At 42.0% G+C, this 27,888-nt stretch overlaps 2 protein-coding genes across 4 annotated transcripts; one reads left to right on the forward strand and one right to left on the reverse strand.

Annotated features, from left to right (window-relative positions):
• Positions 1-1,400: 1,400 nt before the first annotated feature.
• On the reverse strand, positions 1,401-7,965 carry reep5 (receptor accessory protein 5). Of its 2 annotated transcripts, none has more exons than XM_035625348.2 (5): positions 7,926-7,965; positions 6,131-6,224; positions 3,399-3,537; positions 2,255-2,423; positions 1,401-1,708 (listed from the first exon to the last, which is right to left on the reverse strand). In XM_035625348.2, the coding sequence occupies exons 1-5, from the start codon at positions 7,936-7,938 to the stop codon at positions 1,659-1,661; spliced, it is 465 nt and encodes a 154-aa protein (XP_035481241.1). In that variant the 5' UTR covers positions 7,939-7,965; the 3' UTR covers positions 1,401-1,658. The 2 variants fall into 2 exon arrangements, with proteins under 2 accessions (XP_035481241.1, XP_035481240.1); XM_035625347.2 differs by lacking the exon at positions 7,926-7,965 and adding an exon at positions 6,366-6,602.
• A 3,186-nt stretch (positions 7,966-11,151) lies between these two features.
• fpgs (folylpolyglutamate synthase) lies at positions 11,152-27,848 on the forward strand. 2 transcript variants are annotated; one of them, XM_035625293.2, is made up of 15 exons: positions 11,152-11,313; positions 13,556-13,684; positions 13,788-13,841; positions 14,013-14,077; positions 14,389-14,503; positions 15,811-15,888; positions 16,668-16,729; positions 18,675-18,777; positions 19,626-19,703; positions 19,793-19,940; positions 21,813-21,902; positions 23,225-23,375; positions 24,942-25,017; positions 25,370-25,436; positions 26,655-27,848. In XM_035625293.2, the coding sequence occupies exons 1-15, from the start codon at positions 11,176-11,178 to the stop codon at positions 27,017-27,019; spliced, it is 1,719 nt and encodes a 572-aa protein (XP_035481186.1). In that variant the 5' UTR covers positions 11,152-11,175; the 3' UTR covers positions 27,020-27,848. The 2 variants fall into 2 exon arrangements, with proteins under 2 accessions (XP_035481186.1, XP_035481188.1); XM_035625295.2 differs by having other exon boundaries at positions 21,816-21,902.
• The last annotated feature ends 40 nt before the right edge of the window (positions 27,849-27,888 follow it).

Genomic DNA, 27,888 nt, shown 5'->3' on the forward strand with positions numbered 1-27,888 from the left:
CTCTGGAGCTGGAGGAGCTCTTGTGCTGAAGGTGGTTGCAAACAGGAAGTAGAATACAACTCTGGTGTTGGGGCTCTGGTGCTGGAGGTGGTTGCAGACAGGAAGTAGAATACAACGCTCCGGTGTTGGAGATCTGGTGCTGGAGGAGCTCTGATGTCGGAGCTCTGGAGCTGGAGGAGCTCTGGTGTCGGAGCTCTGATGTCGGAGCTCTGGAGCTGGAGGAGCTCTGGTGTCGGAGCTCTGGTGATGGAGGAGTTCTGGTGCTGGAGGTGGTTGCAAACAGGAAGTAGAATACAACACTCTGGTGTTGGAGCTCTGGTGCTGGAGCTGCTCTGGTGTTGGAGCTCTGGTGATGGACAAGCTCTGGAACTGGAGGAGCTCTGGTGTTGGACCTCTGGGGATGGATGGGCTCTGGAGCTGGAGGAGCTCTGGTGTTGGACCTCTGGGGATGGATGGGCTCTGGAGCTGGAGGAGCTCTGGTGTTGGACCTCTGGGGATGGATGGGCTCTGGCGCTGGAGGAGCTCTGGTGTTGGACCTCTGGTGATGGACGAGCTCTGGTGCTGGAGGTGGTTGCAGACAGGAAGTAGAATACAATGCTCTGGTGTTGGAGGTGGTTGCAGACAGGAAGTAGATGACATTGAAATGTCACTGGATTCTTGAACAATGTCCAGTTCAAAATGTGGGTACTCTTAAATTCAATTTATCAGGTTTATTTTTATGTTTCTTCTATTTACCACTTTTCAGAAATTCCTTCTGAATATTCTGTAGAAATGGGGGACAAAATGCTCATATATGTTCATCTAAGTGAATATTTAATATTTATACAGCAAACTTCATTTAACCGTTTACCTGTCTCAATAACTCATCTCTCCACCACTTACAATTAGTCCAAAACGTGCTGCCGGCTCCTGACCCAGTCCAACAGACGGTCACATACAACACTCTTTTAACATCACTGCACTGACTTCCAGTACATTTCAGGATTCAATTTAAAATCTTCCTCACTGCTAGAGCCGTACGTGGCCAGGCCCCACAATCAACACATCATGAAACTCGACCCTCAAAACAAACTAAATACACTTGTGCTATAACACTCATGATACATCGAGTACCACAGGTATGACGGAGGTTAAAGTTAACTTGAGATTATTTAATTTAGAATTTGCAAATTAATACAACAATAATCAATAAGTCAAATAAAAAATGGGTTCATGAAAAACAAGATAACAATAAATAAAGAATAAAAACATATAATACATCTACAAATGTCTAATGAATGGAAACTTAAGAATATCTGAATGAACCAGAAACATAGCATACGAAAACATTTCTCAGTTCAGCTGTGACCATTGACCTTTGAATGGGAAAAATATAGAAAGAACCAAAATCAGAGAATCACTTCAGCAAGTTTGTCTTTATTTGGTTGACAGAGTGGATCGGGGCCAGCATACAGTTGTTTGACACAAGGCAGGGTGGGTCAGAGTGAGCGACTCACCTGGAGGATGGCTTCAGTTCATACATGAGGGAGACACGTGTCTAATACAGGTCGGCTGAGGATTAAGGTTACGAACTGAACAGGTTCTCTTCAAAACTAACATTCGCAAGGCAACGTCACTTCTTCTTCTCCAGAGGGAACAGCCGACAGGAAGCCTCCGTCTTAGGAGCTCTTCTTCTCCTCAAACATGATGTTTGCTGTGGCTTTCTTGGCTGTGGACAAATGACACATGGACATCAGATAATCTTGTACACGATCTACAGTGCAAATGTTCTGATCTTCTCCTGAACCACATTCAACACGTTCAGGCGTTTCAGAAACCACCAGTGAGAAAGTGTTTTTTTTACAATGAAGAAATAATTCCGCGCAAAGAGTTGAGGTTAAATCTTGTTAAATGTTTAAAGTTGAACAGCTCTCTGAGGTATTAAAGAAGCTATAATCAGTATTTCAATTCTTTTTTCAGGGTCTGCACGTCTCACATCATGAGCCAGAGTGAAGAGTCTTGTGCTTTGGCTCCATCTAGTGGACACATACTGTGTGATTGTCGGCCCACGTGGCTCCGTCTCATGTTAAACTTCGAATGATGTTGATATGATTATGAAAGACATTGTGGCCAGTTTTGGGCCCATTCATACAGATTTAACAGCTTTAAAGCAACAACGCTTCATTACATTTGAGCTGTTTCTCAGTGCGTTTAAGTAACCACAGTAACTTAACGTTTACACCTGTTCTGTTTACAGATCAGCTGAGTAACTCACCTTCATCCTTTATCTTGTCGGCAGCTTCTGACGCCTTGTCCTTGAGGTTCTTCACCACGTCGTCGATCTTGGCCTCATTCTTGAGGAAAAACGGCCGAATGATGCGGTTGTAGATCTGGACTGACCCGTTGGAGGGAGTCGGTGCCATGCACCACACCAAGAAGGCACACTGCAACAGAAGACAGAGGACGCCATCAGGACCAAAGTCAGGACTACACCACACATTCATCTTGACACATTATAAACACCATGGATACACATTATTACTGCCACCGTCAAATCAAGTCCACCAGAGGACATGAGGGTTTCAGGCCTGTCGTTCCTCTGAGGGGGAAGATTATCACGTTTACTCTCCATCCCTTAATACAAACAGCAGCTGGTGAGTCTGTCGACAGTTCTCAGTGACTCTTCATCCGCAGCAGCGTGCTCCACCCCAACATGATGAAAACACAAACCCTGTGGTGAGGTGACATGTGCAAACGTTTCCACTGAGTAATAAACTTGTGACAACACCGGTGTGTTGTCGATTACACTAAACACTTACAGTTAAAAGAAAAGAGGAGTGAGGTGTTACTGTTTCCCTCCATAGCCTCCTTTGTCCCGACAGTTTCATAATGATCAGATTTATAACATTAAAGATCTGTAACTTTGTATATTTCACCATTGCTTCAGTGCAGAGCTGTGTTCTCTCATACACTTTTTACAAAACTTTGATTCTACACCAAACTACCCAAATGGGTTTATGCCTATAAAAGGATTCAAAAGACGTCAGGGTAATTCATTTAAATATTGAATTATATGTTATCATTTTAATATTTAAATAAATTTTTTAATTAGTTTTATTGTCATTATAATTTATTTTATTTATACATTTCTTCAACCAGTGTTCATAATCCTACATGTACAGAAAAGTATTAGATCATGTATTACATTTAATGATGTATCTGTCTGTTTATTTTCTTTGATTTAATTATGTATTTTATCACAGAGCATGCTGTTGTTATCGGGGGGAAGCAGTTTGTCTATCCAAAGATTTAAAAAGACAATCGTGGACATGTTATGTAACACTTGTGTTACCATGGCAACCATGGTAAACTTTCCTGGACTCAGATGGAGTTTTCTGAATGGTCCACACAGACGTTACCTTTCCAATGTAGTAGAACGGGAACCAGGAGAGGACGATGTCAGCGAAGAACTCTGCCACACTGAAGAGTCCATACACCACCCAGTACGTCAGCCACTTGGTGTCATCGTCCTTCGTCGCGCTCTCAATGGCCTTGATCCTGGAAAGACCACATAAGGTCACAGGGTCAAATGTCATCAGAATTTTTTTTGAAACTTCCAAAAATAGAAAACACTCAAGCGCCAATTTCGGTGAATTGCTGGACCAAATCAAAGATTGCTGTAACGTTCCTGACACAACAGAGAGAATTCTCCTCTCACGTTCATCAAGTTCAAACTGACATTTCTCACTGGACCCTGATGACAGCACTAAAACAGCCTACAGTATAAATATATATCCATACTGTAGGTATATATATATATACACACACACACACATCTCACTCATGAATGTGTTTTCTGCCTGGACACTCACAGGACACTTTTTCACATATTGTCCGGCTCAAAATTCACATTTATGTCATACAAACTATTTGGAATTGTTACATGACTTGATGCATCAGAACTAAAGCACAACGTCACTTAAAGATCTCAGAGAGATGCATGTGACAGGTTGTGTAGACGACGGTGTTGTACAACAGGAAACGTGTACGAACAAGCATCGTCGCTCCTCACTTCAGCCTGCATGTTTGTCTCCATGTCCTGCCACTCCCTCCTCACCATGACATCACCTCTCCCCTGATTGGTCAGGGCTCATCCTGCCAGCTCGCTTTTCAATTGGATATTCTTTATGGGCATGGACATCAAGTGGACAGTACCGCAAAGCGTCAAGGACAACCATGCAATATGTGTGTGTCTGTGTGTGTATATATATTCATATATATGCCCATATCTTTAAGTTGATAATGGATATTTAAAAAAACTCAAGCCGTGTTGAGGCCATGAAGGGTTTTTTTCTACAGAGTTGAGGGTTTGGGGTTTGATGAAGGACGATGACGTGACTGTTATGAGTCTTTTTGTCCCTGAAATGTAAAAATGGTCTCTCAGATTAATGATGATACAACGATGACCATGATGACACTTCCTGCTCCCTTTTTTTTGAAATGCACTGAATAATGAATTTACAGCAACTTCGTTTGATCTCTTGTCACTGGCTTGTGTTTGATACACGAAGTTGGCACAAAATGTTTCTGCACATTCCCATTGTGTGGTTAGCATAGTTAGCTCGTACTGCCTTGGAGGAATAACATTGACGTAATTACTTTATCCTAACTAAATAATACATCTAACTTAATAAATATTAAATCTATTAATTAATACTATCATTCACTAAACTCGAATACATTAAAGGAGGGAAAAAAGTAAAGGTTGGATGAATTCAAAGTCTAAATCTAAGAAATTAAGTTAAATCTCCTCATGTGATATTTGACTGAAGTTCGTTGCCTTGAAGTGTTTCCTTTATTACCGTGGTTACACTATTAGACTGACTTTCTTCCTGTTTCATGACTCAATAATTTTTTCTTCTGAAAGGAACTTCCTAAAATAAGGACCTGATCATAAGACTGGATCAAACTGGAGAAATTACAGTATCAAAGTGAGATTCATCCTGGTGACCAGTGGTCTCACGAAGAAGACTGGTGTCACTGTACGTACTGTACGTCTACATAGAATCACTGAGATTGAGAACTTTGGTGGAGTTGAATTGTTTTCATCTGTATGGGTCTTGTAAAATGTTCTTTGAGAAACACGTTAATGAAGTTATGATAAGAGAATCAGGATTTCAAGGAGGATCAGTTGACTTGTAGCTAGAGGCCTGAAGAACGGTTACACAACGTGGTCTGTGGTTTTTCTGGAGGAACTTTATCAAGTCGCAGGAATCAGACCCAATAAGACGAGGCTACAGTGGTAATATTCAAAAGATTAGAAACATTTTCAGAAGTTAATTTGACACTTTGAGATTCAAAAAAACCCCTTTATTATTGGTAACACTCCAGACGACACGAGGCTACAGGCATTCACTCAGTTATGATCATAACAGAAACAATAATCATTTCATTTCTCTGTGTTTCTCTGTGTGTTGGTGGTATTACCTGTGTTGTGGGGACCTAGATCTGTTCACGCGCTCACATTATAGGGACTGTGCAATATTTATTCTCCATGTGCAGTTATTGTTACTTTCTGTATATAGAATTTATATTTTATATTTTGTACATGTCTGTTGCTTTTTATATTCTGCTAACACCCACATGTCCCTGTTGTGGGACCAATAAGTTGTGTAGATGAGATGAGATGAGATTTGTGTGTGTGTGTGTGTGTGTATGTATGTGTGTGTGTGTGTGTGTGTGTGTGTGTGCGTGTGTGTGTGTTTGTATGATTGTGTGTGTTTGTGTGTATGATTGTGTGTGTGTGTGCGCGTGTTTGTGTGTATGATTGTGTGTGTGTGTGTGTGTGTGTGTGTGTGTGTGTGTGTGCGCGTGTTTGTGTTTGTGTGTATGATTGCATGTGTTTGTGTGTATGATTGCATGTATTTGTTTGTATGATTGTGTGTGTGTGTGTGTGTGTGTGTGTGTGTGTGTGTGTGTGTGTGTGTGTGTGTGTGTGTGTGTGTATGTGTGTGTGTCTGTGTGTGTGTGTGTTTATGATGTGTGTTTATGATTGTGTGTGTGAGTGTGTGTGTGTGTGTGTGTGTGTGTGTGTGTGTGTGTGTGTGTGTGTGTGTGTGTGTGTGTGTTGGGTGGGCCGACAGACACTCACGAGACGTAGGCCGGATAGAGGAAGCCGATGAGGTTACACAGCAGCGAGGCTCCGTAGCCGATGACCAGGTAAACAGCGATGATAGTGACGACAGCTGGAACAGATCGGACACGTTCGTTAGTTCCCACAGACAGTGAACACACCACGTCACACACTAACGGTCAGCGCGAGGCCTGTCTGTGATGTCGCCGCGGCTCCGCCGCGCCTCTCCGCCCGCCGCCCGGGCACCACTCACCGAGCGCGATGTACGTCCTGCTCACGCCCGTTTTCAACTCGATCTTTGCCAGAGCGTCCGTCATGAGATTCTTCTCGTGGAGGAACTTCTCGAATCTGCCTCTGAGCCCCTGCGCCATGTCTGCACTTCCGTCTCAAGCGATGCTGACGAGCGAGTGTACGGGAAGAGGAGGCTGAGTCCAACTGCGACACCGCTGCGCCTCCGCACGGCGCCGCGCTCAGCGCCCAGCGACGTCAAGCCGCACAGCAGCACGCGACGCGCGTCCGGTCTCGCGCTTCACAATAAAAGCACGGAGTGACGGCACAAGGTCATCTTTTAATTATTCCCTTATCTAGCACAACCTGGGTATTAAACCCAATAAATGGCTTAATTATATAATTATTATTTTTTAAATTTTAATTATGTATTATGTATTATTTATTATTTATTATTTATTATTTATTATTTATTATTATTATTTATTATTATTATTATTATTATTAATTATCAGCATGGTAGATATAGTGTTTGTGTGATAGTGGTTTTGAATATGTGGGATCTAATTTTAGTAATAATGTGATAGCATAACAATACTACATTATTTATGATATACAAGATAATAGATGAATAACAGTTATTCTGTGATTCAAAAATTTGTACATGCATGATAATAGCAGTATTAAGAGTAGGACCACTGCTCATGCACAAGCCCCAGACTTTATTGTGTACAACACTGTCGTAAAAATATTTTTTTGTCTTTGCTCCTAAATAATATACTTGTACATTGTGCAGAATAGATGTTGAACCAATAAGTTGAGCATCCACTCATCTATAAATTTCCGTCACATTACTCTGAACTCTTTTGGCCCTGACGGGATCCTGTAGAATGATGACGCTAGTTTCCAGTGATCTTATTGGTCAGCAGTGGGGCTGTTGACAGGTTTTGATCTCTTATCAGGAATGTCAACTGCTCGGAGCATCAGTTACCATGGTGATTTACCCTGGTGAGAAGAGAACCAGCTTCGTGGTACTGTAAACCAGAGTTAAACCTGAAGTCACCTCGATAACCACAAAGCATCTGACCTTTTGCTGCTCACTATGTATTTGATGGAACTGACTGGTTTCCTTTAGTAACAGTTGGAACACCATAGGAATAAAAGGTATTTTTCTCAGTAGCATTTGAGAAATGTATTCCTTCAATTCCAGCATGATGATTAATCCTTCATCTATATCTGATATGATACTGATAAATAAGTGCTACTCATAGTTACAAGGAGTAGTGACACCAACTGAAACACCAGGAGGTTCACTTTCTTCCCCGCCTCAAGCCCCATGTGTGTATTATGGTGAAGGTTAAAGGAAATAAACTCTGGTGTCATACATCGACAGTAACTTGGTGCAGCTGCTGCTCAACAGTGATACAGTGGGGTGATTATCCCCTGACTTCAGTCTGACAGGCATCACGCTCGCCCACATTGTTGACTCCGAAAGCACAAAGCTCTGCCCGTCAAAACCTTGTGGGGATGTGTTGCTGGTGGGAGTCATACAAGAACCACAGCCGCTGAAGAATTGACTACGTACCGCAGAAAAACATCTCCTGAGAGCTGAGAGTCAGGGCACACACACACTGTAGGCTCTTATTTACTGTGAGCCCTCTGCAGCCACTCCCTTCCTTCACTTTGATGACATTGCAAAACAACTGCTGACATAAAAGGCAATGACATCAAAGATCCTGCAGTGTGCAGTGTGCACATCAAATCATGCTCTGTCTGCCAACTGTAACATTTGACATACAGTGTTCACCACAGTTCGGCTGTGGATCTGGACAGAGACGGGATCACTTTATCACTTTAAATCTGCGAAATTGTCATATGCATGACATGTATTACATGTATTTACTCCTGCAAAGTATCACTCAACGGATATGTCATGAATATAATAGACTGCCCAAGTTCTTCTGTTCTTCACCTGCGTATTCATGCAGCTATTCGATCAGCCAATCACGTGGCAGCAGTGCAGAGGATACAATCCTGCAGATACAGATAGAGGTCAGGAGGTTCAGTTAAGACATCCGCGCTCTCCTGAATCGGCATCAACTCCATCAATTTATTCCATCACAGCCGACTCCCTACAAGAATTTATGTTAGATACTTAAGTTTCTTTGAAAGTAATATTCTTGAATTGGTTTTTTAAAAACTATATTGAGTGTTTTGTCGTTTAATTATTATTTGGGAGTAAGTTCCATTCACACACTGCTCTATATGTGACTGAACATTGAATTGATTTCGGTAAAATAAAACAACCTCCAACTGCCTCATTGGATAATGACGTGTATCTGTACTAAAGGATAGTAGAAAGTAAAAGGCATGTTGTTATGACATCATGTAAGAAAACCATTATTGAATACACAAATGTATTTTTAACTCTGAACCAGGAGAGGCTTTCATGCATTTTACTGCCATTTTACTTTAACCCACGAGAGAGAGAGCTACGCGTGCAGCATTATTCTGTATCAGTTGTCGTTTTTTAATATTTCTTATTGAAATGCTGGACCAAACCACAGAGCAGCAATCCAGGTTTGAAAAAAAAACCTGAATTAATTGTTTAACTGTTTGAGGTGTCAGGTTTTTTGCACACCTTTTAATAACAGACAAAATGTTGCCCATTTCAGTTACCAGTCTCTGTAGGTGTTTGTCCCAGGACAGTCTATTGTCAGTGATAACCCCCAAAAGTTTGGTCTCTTCTCCTCGCTCTACTAAAGTTTGATTTATACTGAAATCAAGTTTTGTTTTGGATCATGAAGAATAATTAGTTCCAACCACTAAACTAGTTGTTTTAGATACATTTAAAATAAGTTTGCAGCTGATCCAGTCTACCACTGACTGTAACTCTCTCTGTAATTTGGTATTTTAAATCACCAATATTTGTGTCTGCTAAATATGTAGCACAGTGTGGGTTGAGTTGAGTGGGGGTTTCTTTAAAAGAGGATTCACTCTTGCTGCGTTGGCAAAGTAACCAGTTGTCAGAGAGGTATTGATGATGATGAAGGGAAGGAGGTCAGGAGCATTAAGGTGACGTTGAATTGTCCAATTGTCTAAGGAAGTTTCCTAATTCTTGCAGTGACCCGGAAGTATTTAATTACCATGATAAGAGCTGTTCAGATTCTCTAAATGCATAGGAAAGGAGCTTCAATGCTTCCTTTCCTATCTCCTTTAGCAAAGGGTACATTAGAGCTTCCTATGGAAGAGTGGTGAGCGGTTGGAAGTGACTAAAGATAGAACCTCACTGGGAGGGAGTGGGGAAAAGGTGGATAGAGAAGGAGATGAAGGCTAGGGTGAAGGACAGGTAGTGTGAGTAGGAGGGAGAGGAAATGAGGAGCAAATGTCCTCCATCTTTCTTGCAAAGTAGTTAACATTGTCGCTTGGGAGAAGGGAGGAGGGGGATCGAGGAGGGTAGAGAAGATGGGAAAAAGGTTTTCGGGGTTGGAGAAGGAAGACGGAATTTTAGATTCAAAGAAAGAGCTTTTAGGCAGCAGATACGGAGGCAGAGAAAGAGGAAAGAAGAGATTTGTAGGCAAGAAGATCCTCAGGGCACTTTGATTTGCGCCATTGTCTTTCAGCTGCTCGCAGAAACTCGCAAAACACTACATTTTCTTGGTTTACTTTCAGAGAAGATACTGAATTTATGATGCATAGCAACAATACTGCAATAGGTCAAGCAGCTTAATCATCTTCTGAACAAAATATGTTTTGGCAATGGTGGAAACTGTTTTATTAATCAGTAGGGTATAGTGTGTGATTCTCGGATTGTTGTTGAGTAAGACTTTGCATTAAAATATATCAATTTTCTTACATTATCGTTATGTCTTTATTTATTGCAAAAAAAAAGGAAATACATTTGGTCAGGTCTCTTTTTCAAAGGTCACTTTTTATTAAGTTTTAGTTTTGTTTTCATCATGAAAAAATTGGTTGTCAATGAAAATTTTTCATCATAGTTTTCATGAACAAAATGACCACTGTTTGTCACTGTATCAGACAACCCCAGAATGGAGCCTTTCTACTTGGTTCCTGGCAAATTTATCCAAAGTCATCTTGATACCAAACAAGATACTGGTTTTGGAGGGTTGTTTTTATTCTTTTAGAAAAACGGAAGTTCACCTTAACTTCCCCCTTAACTACCCAATCGGAAGCTATGAATCGGAAGCCAACTTCGGCGTCGTCTGATTGGTCAAAATGGTTCCGTGCTGCGCCCAGCGCCCGCCCCCTAATGCTACAAGTGGACTCGTTGACTTGTATTTGTACAAGAAAAATATCCAAGAAATAGAATATATATTCAAGAGAAAATATTCTACAGGTGTGCACCTCTCATTGTACCCGTTCACATGCCGATTTGCAGATGTGCACATTTTGTCCACGACAATGGGACGGGTGTAGGAATGTGGTCTGCACCAGATTTACTTGTTGTCTATTTGTGCACCTGCGATTAAGTCTTTGAGAAGGTGTAACTGTAGTTCTGTGTTTGTGGGAGAGCGGGGGAATAGAAGTTTGCAACTCCTAAAGCGTTCTTCTCTGTGACTACAAACTCACTGTAACACACTTGCGTGACTCTTTTCCACAACTACAAATGAGGAATGCACCAAATGTACCTCCGCACCAATTGTCGGTCAGACGCATGAGGTCAGAGGTCACGTTCATGCGCATGCCAGCAAGTAGGTCTATCTGCAGCCGCAGCCAGTCAGGCGAGGGGGGGTGTGGCTCATGGTGACGTCATCGCGCCTGCGGAAGAAACCTCCCTTTTCTGGCAGCCGCTTCCTGTGACAGCCCGACGCCCCATGATGGTGAGTGTGTCGCGCGTGCTGCGCTGCGGCTCCATGTTTGCCGCGCGGCTGCGGAACCAGGAGTGGACGGGCCCTTCAGCGGGACACTACAGCACCGAGACGGCGCCTCAGATGCCGGGCATGGAGTACCAGGTAACCCGCGAGTCACTCTCGCCTCCGGACCGCCTTCGCTAGCGAGCCACTACCTCCGGAGAAGTTTACCACACACACACACACACACACACACGTGTGAGTCGGCAGAGACGTGGCTCCACAGGACCGCACGAGGCTACGGCCACTTCACCGGAGCCCCCGGGACCGACCGGAGCCCCCGGACCGGGAACGTGACCGTGTTGTCCGACATCGAGTCAAAGTGCAGCAGTGCGCGGTCACGTGGTCGCCTGGTAACGGCCGTGCGTAACACCGGTGTTGACTTGTCCAAGTGGAGCGAACACGATGCGCCACAGGACGCTGGCGTGGGCCTGACGGTTACTTCCGTCGTGCACGTGGACTTTCTTTTCCTCGCTCCCGAAGCGAGACACGGCGGGATCTGGTCCTTCTCGACCCGCATGTCGTCACGTGAGGTGAAGTGGAACGATCTGTCCACGTAGCGAGATCATTCCACTTGACGAGAATCCTTGGAGGGAGACATTATTCATGATCGATTTAAGAATATACAACGAAGTCAAAGATAATAAAGATCATGAATCTCATAGGGCGCTGTAGGTCTAGGTGTTTATGGATGGTAATGGTTACTGTATTGACATATCACCTTTCTGGTCTTATCGACCAGTACAAGTCACATTCATACAGTTAAGGGTTAAGTCAAGTGTCTTGCCCAAATGTTGAAAAGGGGGAAACGGGTATCGTGGCTCTGTCCAACAGTAAAATCAACCGACCAGCACCTCGACATCTAATGTAGTTCAATCTGCATCAAAACAGAAATGAAAAAACAAAACATTTGTCAGTGGGTTGTCTTGACTGGAACCAGTGGCCAGCCATGGACCGGTGTCACCAATCTTTGGTTCTGCATTTTCAAGAGCGACTCCCCGAAAATGCCAGGCAACAACTTGGTGGACCAATTTGTCATTCTTTTGAACAGCATGGAAGAAAGTTGAGAGCCCCCCAGAGTCCGCGGCTGAAGTTAAGATAATGAAAGCAGCGTGATCGGTGATGCTTCCGATCATCAGAGGTCAGAATCAGCGCGTCTACTACTGACGACATCAGACTTCACAGTCCATGACCTTGCCATGAAGAGTGACATAGGGAGGCCTGACCTATTGATTCTTTTGTTTTTCATGAGGCAAGTTATCTGATGCTCGATGTTCGTGAATTGTATGAATGGAAATCATTTTCTCTTAAATCACCACAACTTCTGTCAGTGTTAAAATTTTCTCTTTAGCGGGGTCGAATATTCCTAAACATGTTTGTTGCTGCAGCAGCTTTAAGCAAACGTTGTTTAAACAGGAGGAAATGGTTCATCTATTGGAGACTGTTGATCCCCGTGTGGTTCTCTAGTCCGCGCGTCGGGACTCAGAACAGCGTATCTGGAACCAGGTCAGGAATATGAAGCCCAGTGTGGCTCTCTTTGGTGGTTGGACAAAGATATATGAGGCTCTAGTATGCACACAATACCTCATTACATTGTAATACATAAAATACATTCTTTGTTTATTTGGTTTGTAGGTTTGAATTGTGGGAACAGTCAAGAACACTGAGATAATTGGAAGAAGTAACATTATTCGTGCTTCAACTAATCAAAAGTAAATTATCAACCTATTGTCTGAGTCTCTTCAAAAGGGTGGGTTGTTTTATTTCATACCAACTGTTCAAAAACCACAGAATTTATAATGCATAAAAAATGAAGCAGAAAATCAGTTGAGGAACCGAAAATGGCGAATGCTTGACATTTTTTCTTCAGAAATTGTTTGTTTTCTGTTGATGGACTAAATAAGCACTCAACATATCCAGGTCCAGGTTGAGGGAAAATGTTCACCTACTGGGACCTATTGTCAGCTGACCAAGACTCTCCTTAAAGGGGCAGTCAGCGATTCTACAGTCGGTTCTGCGTGGCTCAGCCGTGGCTCTGTACATCGAAAACAAAGAGATGGTGCGGACCTCACCACACAACACTTTGTGCAGCTTGTGAACATCACTCGTCGACGCGTTAAGAGACGTGCTAGCGAGTAATGCTACTCAGGGGTTTTGGCCTCGTGTTTAACGTGTCGGTCTGCTGTGAAATCACAACAACAATGAGCGGGACAAGCGTTCTCTAAAATCGCTTACTGCTCCTTTAACATGTTGAGTCTATGCATAAAAAAAATGCAGTGAAGAGCTGCCTGTACAATTGATTTCAATTACATGACGAACATGTGCCTGTCTGTGTTTGCCACAGGATGCCATCTGCACTCTGAACACCTTGCAGACCAACGCCAGTGCTCTGGAGCAGGTCCGACGAGAGCGGGGCCACCCTCACCTACAGCTCCAGGCCATGCGAGGCTTCTTGGAGCGAGCCGGTCTCACGGTGAGTCCATGGTGTCAGCTTCCGAAACTTGTACTCGGATCAAAGTGACGACCTCAAGAACATCAGTGTTATTGTCTTATCTGACGTGTGTGTTGTTTCAAAGGTGGAGGAACTTGACCATCTAAATATTATTCATGTGACGGGAACAAAGGGCAAGGTGAGCTGCAGCGCACAAGGTGCTCGCGTGTGTTGCATGTTGATTTTCATGTTGATGTAAGTCAAACAGATGCATTATGTGAGCTCTGACATGCAAGTATGTGTTGAAACATCAAACTATTGGAGCAGCTGTATGAACTTGTCCTCTTACATGTCTGTATTTGTCTCTCAGGGGTCAACGTGTGCATTCACTGAGCAGATTTTGAGAAGTTATGGGTTCCGTACAGGATTTTACAGGTAAAAACTACAGTGAATATGATTTCCACTATTTGAAAGAGAGGGATGAGTTGAAAAATCCAGTTATGGACAATATATTCAATTTCTTTTAATAAGTTCTTCTAAATACTACTCTATTACTTTAGCTTTAATACAGCTTGTGTCATTAGAATTTTTTTTTTTTTAAGTTTGGAGATAAGACTATATAAATGGACTGTATTTACATAGTCATATAGACCACTCAAAGCGCTACAGGAAATTCAAACAGTGCTGCCATACACTGTGCTTTTCTTTTCATTGTTTTTTTTATGTAACTTCCATTTTGGTTGCAGTTCCCCACACTTGGTTCAGGTCAGGGAGAGGATTCGAATCAACGGGAAGCCCATTGGGAAAGAGCTCTTCACTAAATACTTCTGGCAGGTTTATGGACGTCTGGATGAAACTAAGGTAGGTCACATAACAAAGAAGAAACTTCTCTGTTTAAAATGGAAGTGTTGTTATTTAACGCAACGGAAAGAAACTAACCTGGTTAATCATTCACCTTTCACCCTGAAATGATTCAGTGCAGTGACCTTCAATCATCTAAGAGTAACCGCTGACATTCCAACAGCTGGTTGTGTCCTGTGTTTTCTCAGCCTCACTTGTGTATTATCAGTGTCACAAGTTGCCAAATGAGACCCTTCATGTCAGGATGAGCGTGACCATCATGTGACAGTGTACATCGCTTTCATTGCTAGTATTTAGTGTGCTGTTTGACTGCTGTTTCAATATTCTATATTACATTTTTGTTTAAAAACAAAACAAAAAAAACAACACTTTTTTGCGTGCCGTGTAGAAGTCATGTCTGTCAGAGACAAAACTGCCGCCCATAACTGTGAGAACATCAGCTCACCTAAATTTGTGGTGTTCCACAAGGAGCAACAGCAATGAGGATTTAATTAAACCTTTGATTCCAGTTGATAGAATTTGCTGTTCCACTTTTTCTGGGGTAGAAATAGTGGTCATTTTGTAAAAACAGGTTCGTTAGCAAAAAAAAATCTTTAACATGACTATGATGAGATGGCACCAACGTTATTAAACACTAAATGTGACTATTTAGACGTGTGAGATGAAAATTTTACAAATATAAACTGTACCAGATTTTTCTGTTTTCGTTGCCAAAAACAGGAGGGAGAAATTTACAAATACATATTTGACATAATCAATCCCATTTGACGCCTTGCCCCTACCCATCAGGGGTGTCTCAATTCACTCTGGCATCGAGGGGGGGGGCTAAGGGAGAGGCCAGATGTTCCGAAAAAAAGTCGCTAGTCGCAAAGCAGCGTTATATTATTACCACATACGCAACGTTATCGTGATGAGCTGTTTGGTCGTTATAAGACCACAGGGTATTTTCAGTGTGATTCACCTGTCCTGTCGTGCCCAACTTTAGGGCTGAACGATTTTGAATTCTGGTGAAAATTCCTTTTCCGGGTGAGAAGCTAGGGACCCGAGTGAGTCAAACAAAAACCCGGATATCAGCGCTAGAAGATATGAGACAAACCAGGGGTGCAACAGTCGGTGCCGGGTCGCAAAACATCACCCAGGAGAAAATGACCTATCTCGAGGACAACAGGAATGTGTAACTGTCCAACTTCTTAGTGTGGATTTTACTGGGTTAGGGTTGAGCAATAAGTCTGATTGTTAAATTGACTGGTGTATATTATTGCAAACAGTGATGCAGTCTTCTGTCTCTGTGTCTTCGCCCTCCTCAGGATGCACATGGAGGGATGATGCCGGCATACTTCCGTTTCCTCACCATCTTGGCTTTCCATGTGTTTCTAAAGGAGAAGGTACGCGGGCAGCTTGTGCTGTCTTTATTAGCAGCTACCACATATATCTCTTATATCTGAATTTCCCCTGTGCGGATCAATAAAGGTTTATCTTATCTTACCAGATGAAAAGGCACTGAAGGACGATCTATATAAGCCTATAGTATGAGGGATTGGAAGTAGGGAATAGGGTGTGACTCTGTGTCTACTTCTATACGATTATACATAACTGAAGGTTAAGAATCTCATTTGCACTTTTATCTGGATTTTTTTAGTGCACGACTGATGTGGATTTTTGGGGGCTGATGCTGATATCGATATTGGAGAGTACAAGATTTCCGATACGATCCGTCGGCTGATATATATCATATATACATATATAATAAATCTGTCAATGATTCCTTAGATTTTGTTATTAAACCTTTTTGACAAATACATGTAATTGGGGCTTGATGAATTAGTTTAACCATAAGCTTGATCATAAATAACTATAAATAAAAAACAACAACAACAATATAACCAAATATATAGAACTGCAAATTTTGTTGCATTGTTTATTTATACAATAAAATATTTAATATCGGTAAACATAACCGCAGATACCAATATGTCTGTGAAAGGCTCATATTGGTCGATGTTATAGACCAACAGATATAGTGGTTGGGCTCAAATTTTTTATTGTTGAACCTTTCCTCACAGTATTTCTGCACTTTGCAAAGTCAGGAAATCTAATACATTGTCAGCAGAGTTGTGCTCAGATAGTGTCATGGCAGTGATCAACGGTTCCCTTGTTTGTTCAGGTGGACGTGGCTGTAGTTGAAGTTGGAATTGGTGGAGCATATGACTGCACAAACATTATAAGGTAAGATTCTCTGTTCAAAGCTCGACCCGAGAGTCTGTATTAAGATGACGTGATGTGAAGCATATTAGAAAGTGAAGCCTCAGTGAAACAGAGAACAGGATATTAGACTGTACGTGACCTACATGATGCTTTGATACACAGACACACAACACTTTGCACCCAACAAAGAGCTGCACTTTACTGTATCACAATCATAACAAAAGATGGTTTGATCTACAATTCCAAACTATATCAGAGAGTGGGAACAGGAACGGGCAGGTGAGTATTACGAGGCCGGTGTTTTCTGAAACATGTCTATGATTCAAAACAGTTCAAAGGATGAGTTCAGTGTTGAAGGACAAATCAAATTGTATTTGTACGGGACTATTTGTTTTTAAAGGCAGATTAATCCACATTTGGTGGATGGGGATTATGGGGTTGAGTCTAAATTAAATCCAGTGTTTGTTTGTGGTAATGACCAAACATCTCCCTCCAATACAACATTATGGCTCTTTATGTGTTTTTGATAGTGGTTGTACAGTTTTTCTACAAAATTGGAGCACAATGGCGCCAAAGAGTAAGATGCACACAGCTGAATCAGTTAAAGTAATGGGACGTGTTCTTGATGAGAAAGAATATTGAATTTTGCTCTCAGCTGGTGAGCTTTGTCTAAGGCCATCAGTGCTCTTCTACTTTACCATTTCATTGTTGAACCGGAGCCAAAACTCTACTCGCAGCAGAGTAATGCATGTTATTTGCTCTTGTATTTTGTAAGTAGTGCAAACACGTGTTTTGTGCTGTCCACCCAGTAATTGCACTTTTAGGATTTATCTGTGAATATCATTGTGTCCATAAGAGGTGTTAGTCCAAGCTCTGACACCAAATTACCGCCTTGTGTAAATAATATCATATTAAATAATATTTATTTTACTCATTAAAATCAGATGAGCCGTTTGCTGTTAATTCCCTGTGGTCTGACAGTGTTAAGAACGTTTAAGAAAGTGATAAACGATTGCTGTTTCCATGGTAAACATTGAATGAGTTCTTTCCTGGCCTGTAGCCCATCGTTACACCAAGTTTCGTAGAAATTAGTTCTGTAGTCTTTTCATAATTCTGCTGACAAACAAATCGCCCCAAAACGGACAGAGGTCAAACCATTAACATGTGGATGAGAACAACTACTGTATATCATTAAACCACAGCACAGTAGAGGGCCTAAACAGAAGTGAGCAGCTCTGTGTGTGGCAGCAAAGTAAAGATCACGTCTCTAACACTAATGAAATTCCAGATTCCCATTTTTGGAGGGGTGGGGAGTGTTCAGTTGGAGCAGATCTGGGTAAACGGGTGGATCCAGGATTTTTTTTCACTTCCTTTAACATGGCGATATAGGGTTGTTGGCCTTGGGGGAGGTGTGTGCTCTCTGAGCGCCCTTCTCGTTGTTGGGTGTGGTTATGGGTAGAAAAACAGAATCCACCAGAGAGGGCAGTAAAACACTTTTACACGTTCTCCTGTTTGCATCAGAGGAATAACAGGCTGAAGGTGTGGGAAGAGAAAGTCACCATGGCTGAACAGAGGGAGATTGGAAACAATAATGACATCACAGTCTGTGTACTTATTCATTCCACTCATTCACACACATTCATACAGCGTTGCTATTCACTGCGCTTTTTTCTCTCACATCCATACACTGTCGGAAGAGCCGTCAGAGGCAATTCAGGGTTAAGTGTCTTGCCCAAGGACACATTGGCATGTGGACTGGCGGAAGCAGGGGTCAAACGACTCTACCGCCTGAGCCATATCCGCCTATATGAAATCAATTGTGATGCACTGTTACAGACAAATGATTTGTAAGCAGTTGTACCATAAAGTTTTGGCAACTTTATCTTATTGATTACATTTTTTTTTTACAGCTTTATCAATGTTTTATAAAGCATTAATGTTCTTCTCTGTGGTTTTGTCCTGACAGGAGGCCGTGGGTGTGTGGCATCTCCTCTCTGGGTATAGACCACACTCAGATTCTCGGAGACACCATTGAAAAGATTGCCTGGCAAAAAGGAGGCATCTTCAAGGTGTGTTGGCAGTTGACATCAGACAGGTGGCGCTGGGATTGGACTAGTGTGATAAATGGCTCCACCTACCAGCTTTATCGCAGTCGTCACCCAAACGCAAATGCACAACACTTGCCCGTCTAGACAAAGAGTATTTAGCTCTGCATCAGTAAGAATTCCCAGTTAATATTAACACACCTGAGAACTTATATCAGGTGACCATGCATATACACAAGACCGATAAGAACCATCAATCAATCCAAACAAATCTCTGTTTTAGGCACTCAAAAAACTTTCTGCTCAGCCCTGGCTCCGTAAATGGAAAACAAGGAAATGGTGCGGACCTCACCACACAGCACTGTGCAGTTTGTAAACGTCACTCGTCGACACGTTAAGAGACGTGCTAGTGAACGACACTATGACTATGAGGTTTTGACCTTGTGGTAAGTGCGTCGGTCTCCCGTACCCGAGGCTGCGGGTTCGAAGCTCAATCAGAGCAGTAAAATCATCAACAACAACAACGAAGAGAGAGACAAGCTTCTCTAAAAACGCTAACTGCGCATTTAATTGGAGACTTTAAATTGACCGTAGGTGTGAATGGTTGTTTGTCTCTGTATGTTTCCCAGTGAACGCCGCCTCTCAGCTGGGCTTGGCTCCACACAGGCATTGAGCCCGATGCGACCACGCCGAGGGGCTTGTTAGTCTACAGTTCAATAGTTTCTTTTATTGCAGGAAAAAAAATGCCGTCATGAGAATTTTTTAATACTTATGAATTGTATTGCGGGCCCAATTAGATTGTCTCATGGGTCATATTTGGGTCCCCACTCCTTCTAACCCTAACCCCATTCACCATGTTCCTGTGATTCCAGCCTGGGGTTCCTGCCTTCACAGTCAAACAACCAGAACATGCTCTGGCTGTGCTGAAGGACCGGGCCACGGTGGTGAGAGTAAGTGACCACTTGTTCTGATCTCTCCTCCAGCTGCTTAGTTGTGTGTTCTACAGTCTCACCTGTTGTTGTGGTTGTTGTCGTCGTAGTGTCCTCTGAGGGTGTGTCCAGAGCTGGAGGACTATCAGACAGACTGTGGACCTTTGCATCTCGGCCTGGCAGGATTGCACCAGCACTCCAATGCCTCCCTGGCCCTCCAGTTGAGTCACACGTGGCTGCAGAGCAGATGTCTCCCAGGTGGGATGGGATGTCACCAACATTTCATCTGTATTCAGAAAATGTATGAAAAGATTGGCTTCATAAAAAGCTTTGTACAAGGCAGATCTTTTAGTTTGGCTGTTCGCTGTATGCGGGAAACACTGATCCATTCAGTGTTTACAAAATATAACCAGCAACCTCCCTATTAGTGGGTGACTGATATCCAGATAATCATACATATCATAACTATTCTAATATTTTGTCTGTCTTTGCAGATTTACAGTATTTTGTAACAGCAGCTGTTTCTTTCTATCTTCATGATTCTTTGTCATATGTTGTGAGCCCTCGACTGTACTGAAGCTGCCCGTTGACATGATTCCAGGTGAAGAGTAGCGGTCCATCAGGCTGCAGTGCCACAGTCCTGGTTCTGTCTCTCTCAAGAATCACCCTGTTCTGGGTCACGTTCTCTCTCCTGCGTCTGTTCTGAGAGTCATGAGCCCCGTCCCTCTCAACTGATCATTTAGAATCATAGGAAATATTTAACAGTATGTGGATCATTCAGTGGCTTTAGTTTTTTATTTGTCATGTTGTTCTGAGCTTCACTGATAGAACAGGAACTCTGTCACAATCAAAGAATCTTTGAGGAATTTAAATGAAGCTATAATAGTTGTGATGTATTTATTTAGCGTGTTTTTAGTTTTCTTATGATTATTATATCACGTCTGTATATGAATTTGTTTATTGAATAGGGACCATACAGATGAACATCACTACAAACAGTAATGAATACAGGATGTTCAGCTGAAGCTCTGAACCCTTAGTCTGGTTTTGTTCTTACATCATTTTTTCTTTTTTAATTTTTTAGATTACTTTGGGTTAAATATACAGACGGACACCTTGGTGCGTAAACGTGACAACCAATGAACATGTTAGTCTCATGTCTGAACAACTGCCTAAAAGTAACTAAAGTTACTGGAGTGATCTTACTGGAACACTTCTAACACAACTTAAAGGGGCAGTAAGCGTTTTTAGAGAACGCTCGTCTCTCTCTTTGTTGTCTTTGTTGTTGTCGGTAATGTCAATGCTGTGGTCGGGGTTGAACCTGCAGCCTCGGTTACGTGAGGCCTCGCATCGTCCGTCGCCAGCACGTCTCTTAACGCGTCGACGAGCGATGATTACAAGCTGCAAACAGTGTTGAGTTCTGACGTCCGCACCATTTCTTTGTTTTCAATGTACAGAGCCACGGCTGAGCCACGCAAAACAGCAGGCTACGTACCGTGACGAATATTCTCTGATTTTTGCAAAGCGTGTATTGCTTTTCGAATCGCTTACTGCCCCTTTAAGTGTTACGTTTCACTTAGGTTTAGGACTCAACTGCAGACCACAGACACTAGAAGTTTAATATATTTAATACAAACTTGTTATAGGATATTGAACAGAGATTGTGATTCTGAGCAGGGGCGAGACTGAGGCTCCCAGGCCCGAGGCAACCTCCGTGTGAGCAGCGGAGACGGGTTGAGTCGAGGGCAAAACAGAATGGCATAATTTCCAGCAAAAAATCCACAACAATCAAAAACTAGTTCAGACAATTTCAAGAGTGTAGACCGTGTGTCGTACCACTGAGCGGGTGAAACAACCTGCCGACGAAAGCGAGCTGGGTTTTTAACCAACACACACACACACACACACACACACACACACACACACACACACACACACACACACACACACACACACACACACACACACACACACACACACACACACACACACACACACACACACACACACACACACACACACACACACACACACACACACACACACACACACACACACACACACGATAATAACCAGTTATTGTCATTCCAGGGTTTGTCTAGGTGTTGATGACAGCATGTCCTCTCTCAGCAGATAAAAGATTTCCGTCTGCCAATGCTGACAACACAGTTGCACTTCTTCAGGGCACGCCCTTCAAGCCCAGCCCCATCATGGTGAAAGGTGAGTCATGGAAACAACAACAGCCATTTTGGATCTCTGTGAATAAGCAAAATTAGATATACATCCACAGTGGACTAGAATATATGTAATGATTATGAAAGTAAATGAACCCTTCAATGTATGAAAACAATCTAACATGAATTGTTGGTTGTAGTAATCGTTGAACTAATATGTATGTTATTAGTTTAAATAGACTATAGACTACTTTCACTGGAAGTGGACCCACATAATTCTTAAGGCAAGTGCAGAATGAAGAAAAAAACAAGCGGCTCAACTTAAAGCATTAAAAGAATCATTGGAGCTTGTCAACAGATTCATTCTGTTCAAGGGCGAACGAACGCAGGACACCGCAAAGGAAGATAGACAGGAAGCAATGTGCAGCTTTACACTTATAGACCTGGGCGATATGGAAAAAAAACGTATCGATATATATCGCAATATAAATCAAATCACTAATTCTGTCGAGCTTAAAGGTACCTTTTTACTCCCAAGTGAGATGTGAAGATATGAGGTTAATTTTGGTTTATAATATTTATTTTGTCAGAAGTTAAACATTATACATCTGTATTTCAGATGAATAAAATGGGTATATATAATAAACTAAAATCTTAATTTTGACCAGTCAGAAGCTTACAGGAGAACACAAACTAAATTCTTTGATCAGTTCTAAAATGATATTAATAACAAATAAAATAAAAACTACCTCACTGTATCCTTTCCTTTGTATAGATTCAAACTGTTTTAAATAGTTGGGAAACACAAATGAATAGACAACGTTGACTTTGTGGGAACAAGCTTTCGACATTGCACGTGACGCTACGACTCTTGTCTGACTTTAAACAGCCTAAATATCTCCACACCACCGAATTCTTCGGAAGCTTCTTTTGAACAATGTCCTCGTCTTTTGAGCCTCATGTCCATCGAGAGCTGTCTCTCGAGTTAATATTTTCTGTCGTCATTTTCTCTTTTATCTATTCTCTTTCTCATTGGCTGTTGGTGTCGTCTTTCAAAACATGGATGGAATGAGTTCTATTGACGTATCGTCCGTGTCTTATATTTCTATTCAGGACAAGTTATTATTACAGATATTATTATCTGTATCGTTTTATAGCCCTGCCCTATTTACACTCTAAAATGGGTGTCATCATTGAGTTTATCAGTGTATCTAACAGGATGATGTCAGGGTTTCTGTTCACCAGCTGAAGATGACTCTAAACATCAAAGTAAATCTACTAAAGTACAATGTGACTTTTATATATCTGTCTCCAACTTGATAAAAAAACTCCGTAAAACAAATCTGTAACCCGTGTGTTTGCTCTCAGGGCTGGCAGACACAGAGTGGCCTGGAAGGAATCAGACTCTGAAACACGGAGCAGTCACCTACTTCCTGGATGGAGCTCACACCCTGCGCAGCATGCAGGCCTGTGTGAACTGGTTCAGAGAGACTGCAGCCCAGCATGAGAGCAGAGCAAGGTGACTGAGCTCAGTCCTGCGCCCATCAAGCACACAGATTCTGACTAGAGCCTTTGGCAAAAAAAGACCACTGAATCGCAAGAGAAGAAGAGTGCGGACATTATGGAAGATATCCCGGGGCCACAATATTGGCTAAAACGGCATTCCATAACCAACACATACCCGGGCAGCTGTGCGTGTGTGAGACTTGTCCTGTAAAGGGCATTGCGTGGTTGATAAGACTAGAAAAGCGCCATATAACCACTGTCCATTAATAAACAACTCTAGCAGTATGAGAGCAACATAACAGTCCTGCTGCTCGGTGCTCATAGTGCTGAAACGAGCTGTCATACAATAATGAATCATATCTTTGTGTTTTTGTCATGTTGAGGTTGACTCACCACACTGATGCACTTTCACCATGTCTGTTTAACACTCTTTACATTTCAGCTTAATAATGAATTTGCTTAGCAGCTGTCTTGAGGTGTATGTTAAACGGTAAATGGACTGTATTTATACAACACTTTTCTAGTCATATAGACCACTCAGGGCACTTTACAGTCACACATTCATACAGCCCTGATACTGTATGTACTCACATTCATACACTGTCAGAAGAGCGGCAGTGGGTTAAGTGTCTTACCCAAGGACACATCGGCATGTGGACTGGAGGAAGTACATCCTGAGCCACAGTCGCCCGGGTATGTGTTGGTTATGGAATGCAGTTTTAGCAAATATTGGGGCCCCACCGATAACTTCTATGATGTCCGCACTCTTCTTCTCTTGCGATTCAGTGGTCTGGTAGACTGAATCTGTGAGATAGCCACGCCCCCTGATTTGCATATAAGAAATGGAAATAAATAGAGAGTGAAATAAATAAATGCGGCATTAGGAAATAAAAGTCCCCGGAAATGAATAAATGTAAAACCTATTTATTTATTTAAAGCTACAGTGTGTAATATTCAGAAGAACTTATTCACAGAAATTGAATATATTGTCCATAACTATGTGTTTATATATGTATCATCAACTGTGAATGAGCTAAATAGTTACATGAGGTGGACCCGACCTCCGTGTGAGTCGCCATGTTCCTACGCCATTTTGAATACGGTTGTTGAAACTTAACGGTCCAGAATACGTCGCATTCACATTGAATTTTCAGACGCTGCTGGAAACCAGAAATTGAATCAGCAGTGCGCCACCATAAAGTGTCAGAAAAGTAGAAAAATGACACACTGGGGCTTTAACTAATTGACTCATTTATATATTTGTATTTATTTATTACTTGCCTCATTTATTTATTTCAGGATGTATTTCATATTTATTTATTTATTTGATATTGGCTAAAATGGTATTCCATAGTTGGTAGTAGTATTTTTATGATTATGCATATATTATAAGGTTCTGTGAATTAAAACATGTTTTAGACGTTTCAACAAATTTCTATGTTGTTGTAAATGTTGACACTTTTTCACTGCAGACAAACATGAGTTATGGATCTAAGATCAGTAATAATAGTATCGTATCGTTGACTGCTGCTCTCCACTCGTCACATTTTCTCACAACTCTGACATGTTTGTGTTGTAGTGGACCTGTGGCCAGAGTGTTACTCTTCAACGCCACAGGGGAGAGAGACTCTGCAGCCATGTTGAAACTCCTGGTGGTGAGTACAACTGGTCATTGTAGATACTAAATATTTTTTAATTTTCAGCTAATTTCCTATTTTTTCTTGTTGATTATTGTTCATTTCTCGTGTTAACTGCTACTGGAGATGTTGAGGATTTCACACCCGTACTAAATGAATGACAGGTTTTTGCAGAGTGAGTAAAATTTAAGGGTTATTATTATAAGATGAACGTTAGGCCGGATGTAAAGTAGACTTATACTTGTCTATGATTGGTTCCTTCTGATCAGATCGTACTTGGGGTTAATCATGTGATCTGCAGTGAGTTGTTTGATACATGTGGAAGATTGCTAACTTCAAATTCCTCTATTTCGTCTGTGTTTCTGTTCAGCCGTGTCACTTTGACTTTGCTGTGTTCTGCCCAAACATCACTGAGGCCGTCACTTCCTGTAATGCAGGTGAGGTCTTTCAGCTGTTTGTGTTTCACAGTGAACTCCCTCGTCCTGTTCCAGATGTTTTTATAAATATATAACTATACAATGACTACAAAAGATGGTTTTCCTGAAGCAGATGAATTCTCATCATTAACACAGGCTTCATTATGTGTTCAGACCTCTTCACCTTTTACACATAATGAATGTGATTTTTGAAATTATTGCAAATATATTTATAATCAAAAACGTAAATCTTTTAAGTTACAAAAGTGTTCAGAGCCTCAATCCGTTGCCCTGTGGAAGCCCCCTGTTGAAGCCCCTTGGCAGCAGTTAGTTTCCAGTCTTAACAGATATGAACACTAACAGGTACATGTTGTCTGACCTAACTTAACTATTGCTGCAAGTCTTTCAGTCCTCAGTTGGCAGAAATCGTGAACCTCCCTCCACCTGTTATGCAGATTATCTGAATAGAAGTCAAATGTTCATCAACTAAACAGGATATATAAGGACGATGTATGTGTGTTGAAGCAGAATTCTGTTGGGGGTTAAAGCTAAAAGTTGAAATAGCCACTGATATTTACTTTCTTTAATATGTGAAATATGATTAAAACCATATGTCATACCTACCTGCACTATACTCTGATGCTTCATTGTCAGCTGCAGACAAGTTATTTTTGTGCCCGTCAGATTGCCCTAAATCAAATTCAACTATCAACCTTATTCTGAATAAGGCATTATTTCAGTATTGATGTTTACAGGAGTTACCAGTAGAATATTTCATACATATTCCTGTGTGTGTGTGACGGAGCAGTCTGTTGAAAACTCAAATAAGACGTATACATCAGAATACTCCACATGTCCAAATTAGATTATTACTTATTCGAGTATGACCTTATTTGTGTTGAGGTCATTTAGAAAGTACTGTTTACATGGCAGTGCCTTATTCAGATTACTGTCTTAATCTGGTTGATATGAGAATATTGCTGAGTATGAAAACATAGTCATGTCCGTGTGCAGTGTAAACAAACTTGCTTGAGTTTGTTGATTTTGAGCCAGATCACGTGCTTGGTGCTGCTCTGGTGCCAGCAGCCACTCGGCTCCACTGATCCCCATTCAAACACAAAGTGTAATGTTTACATTTCTGTTGGTGAGAAATATAAAGTCCCTTTTTGTGATTCTGGATTCAATCTTCAATTGTGTTTGTGTTTTGGACCTGAATAGTCGTGTCCTTCCTCCTTTCAGACCAGCAGAACTTTAACGTCTCGGTGGAGCACATGTTGACTCGCTGCCTTGACAACGAGAGGAGTTGGCGTCTTCACCACAGCAGTGGTCCTCAGCTGCTCATCGAGGACGCCCTGCCCCTGGGCCCCGAGAAAAAAGCAGACCCCCTGGTCTTCCCCTGCATCCTCAGCGCCCTCCAGTGGATTACTCAGGGCAGGGACTCAGTCCTGGCAGACGGAGCTAAGACGGTCTTCACAGTCAAACCCAGTGTCATGGCCAAAGCTGCTCCACTCTGCGACGCGGTGGAGATCCACGTCCTCATCACCGGGAGCCTCCACCTGGTGGGCGGAGCACTCAGACACCTCGACCTCGCTTCCTCCAAATAACTGTGATCATGAGCTCGGTGAAGTGATGGATGGATGCTCTGCTTCTGCACATCTGCCCCCGGGGAAGAAAGATCATTCTGTCTGTGTAGATTAGGTTTTGTAGGACAAGCTTTTTGGATGGTGCCTTCAGGTGTCGATTAAAAAACTGCACCCAGCTGCTGTTGTTGTCTGCCAAGAGTCAGCTGGTATGTACGGAGCCTCATACAGAGCCTCACACGGAGCCTCTCAGTCTTACTTGTGACTCCACCAGCGTGTGGAGCTCATGTTTCAGTCTTACATGAAGCCAAATGTGTTTACATGAAGTACAGAAGTTGGCTCCAGTGATCTCTGGTGTCACCTGATGAGCTGGAGTCATATGATGGTTATTCCATCATAGAAAAGTCTCCACAAAGTGCTACAGGGACTTTTAGTGTTTACAAATCTATGAATCACTTGATCATCATCATAAGTCTTTTTTATTGACAATGTTCTTCACACACGTGGTCGACTGTGTCGACGATTGGGAAATACTTATCAGGTGAATTCATGCAACTGCCAATCAAATGTAGTGTAATCTGCTTTACACTGGAATCATATTTAAGTGCTCCTTAATTGAAATGTTTCTAATCTGACTGTAACACATGGGGTTACTGTATGTATGAATAATGTTGATGGCCATACCATACCTGTATGAAATACACTTACCATCTGGCTCCTAATGTTGTCATGGCGATGCATCAGGTGAAGCTGCACCCCTTCACCCTGGAACCTCAGGAGGTTTCAGTATAAAATATACCACATGCCCTTGAAGTGAACCTGTCGCATCTCAAATATATTGATTGAAATTGTATCACGTTGTTTTTCCTTTCTTCTATAAATCAATCTGGTCA

Source organism: Scophthalmus maximus, chromosome 2 (genome assembly GCF_022379125.1).
Source record: "Scophthalmus maximus strain ysfricsl-2021 chromosome 2, ASM2237912v1, whole genome shotgun sequence".
Classification (NCBI taxonomy): Eukaryota; Metazoa; Chordata; class Actinopteri; order Pleuronectiformes; family Scophthalmidae; genus Scophthalmus; species Scophthalmus maximus.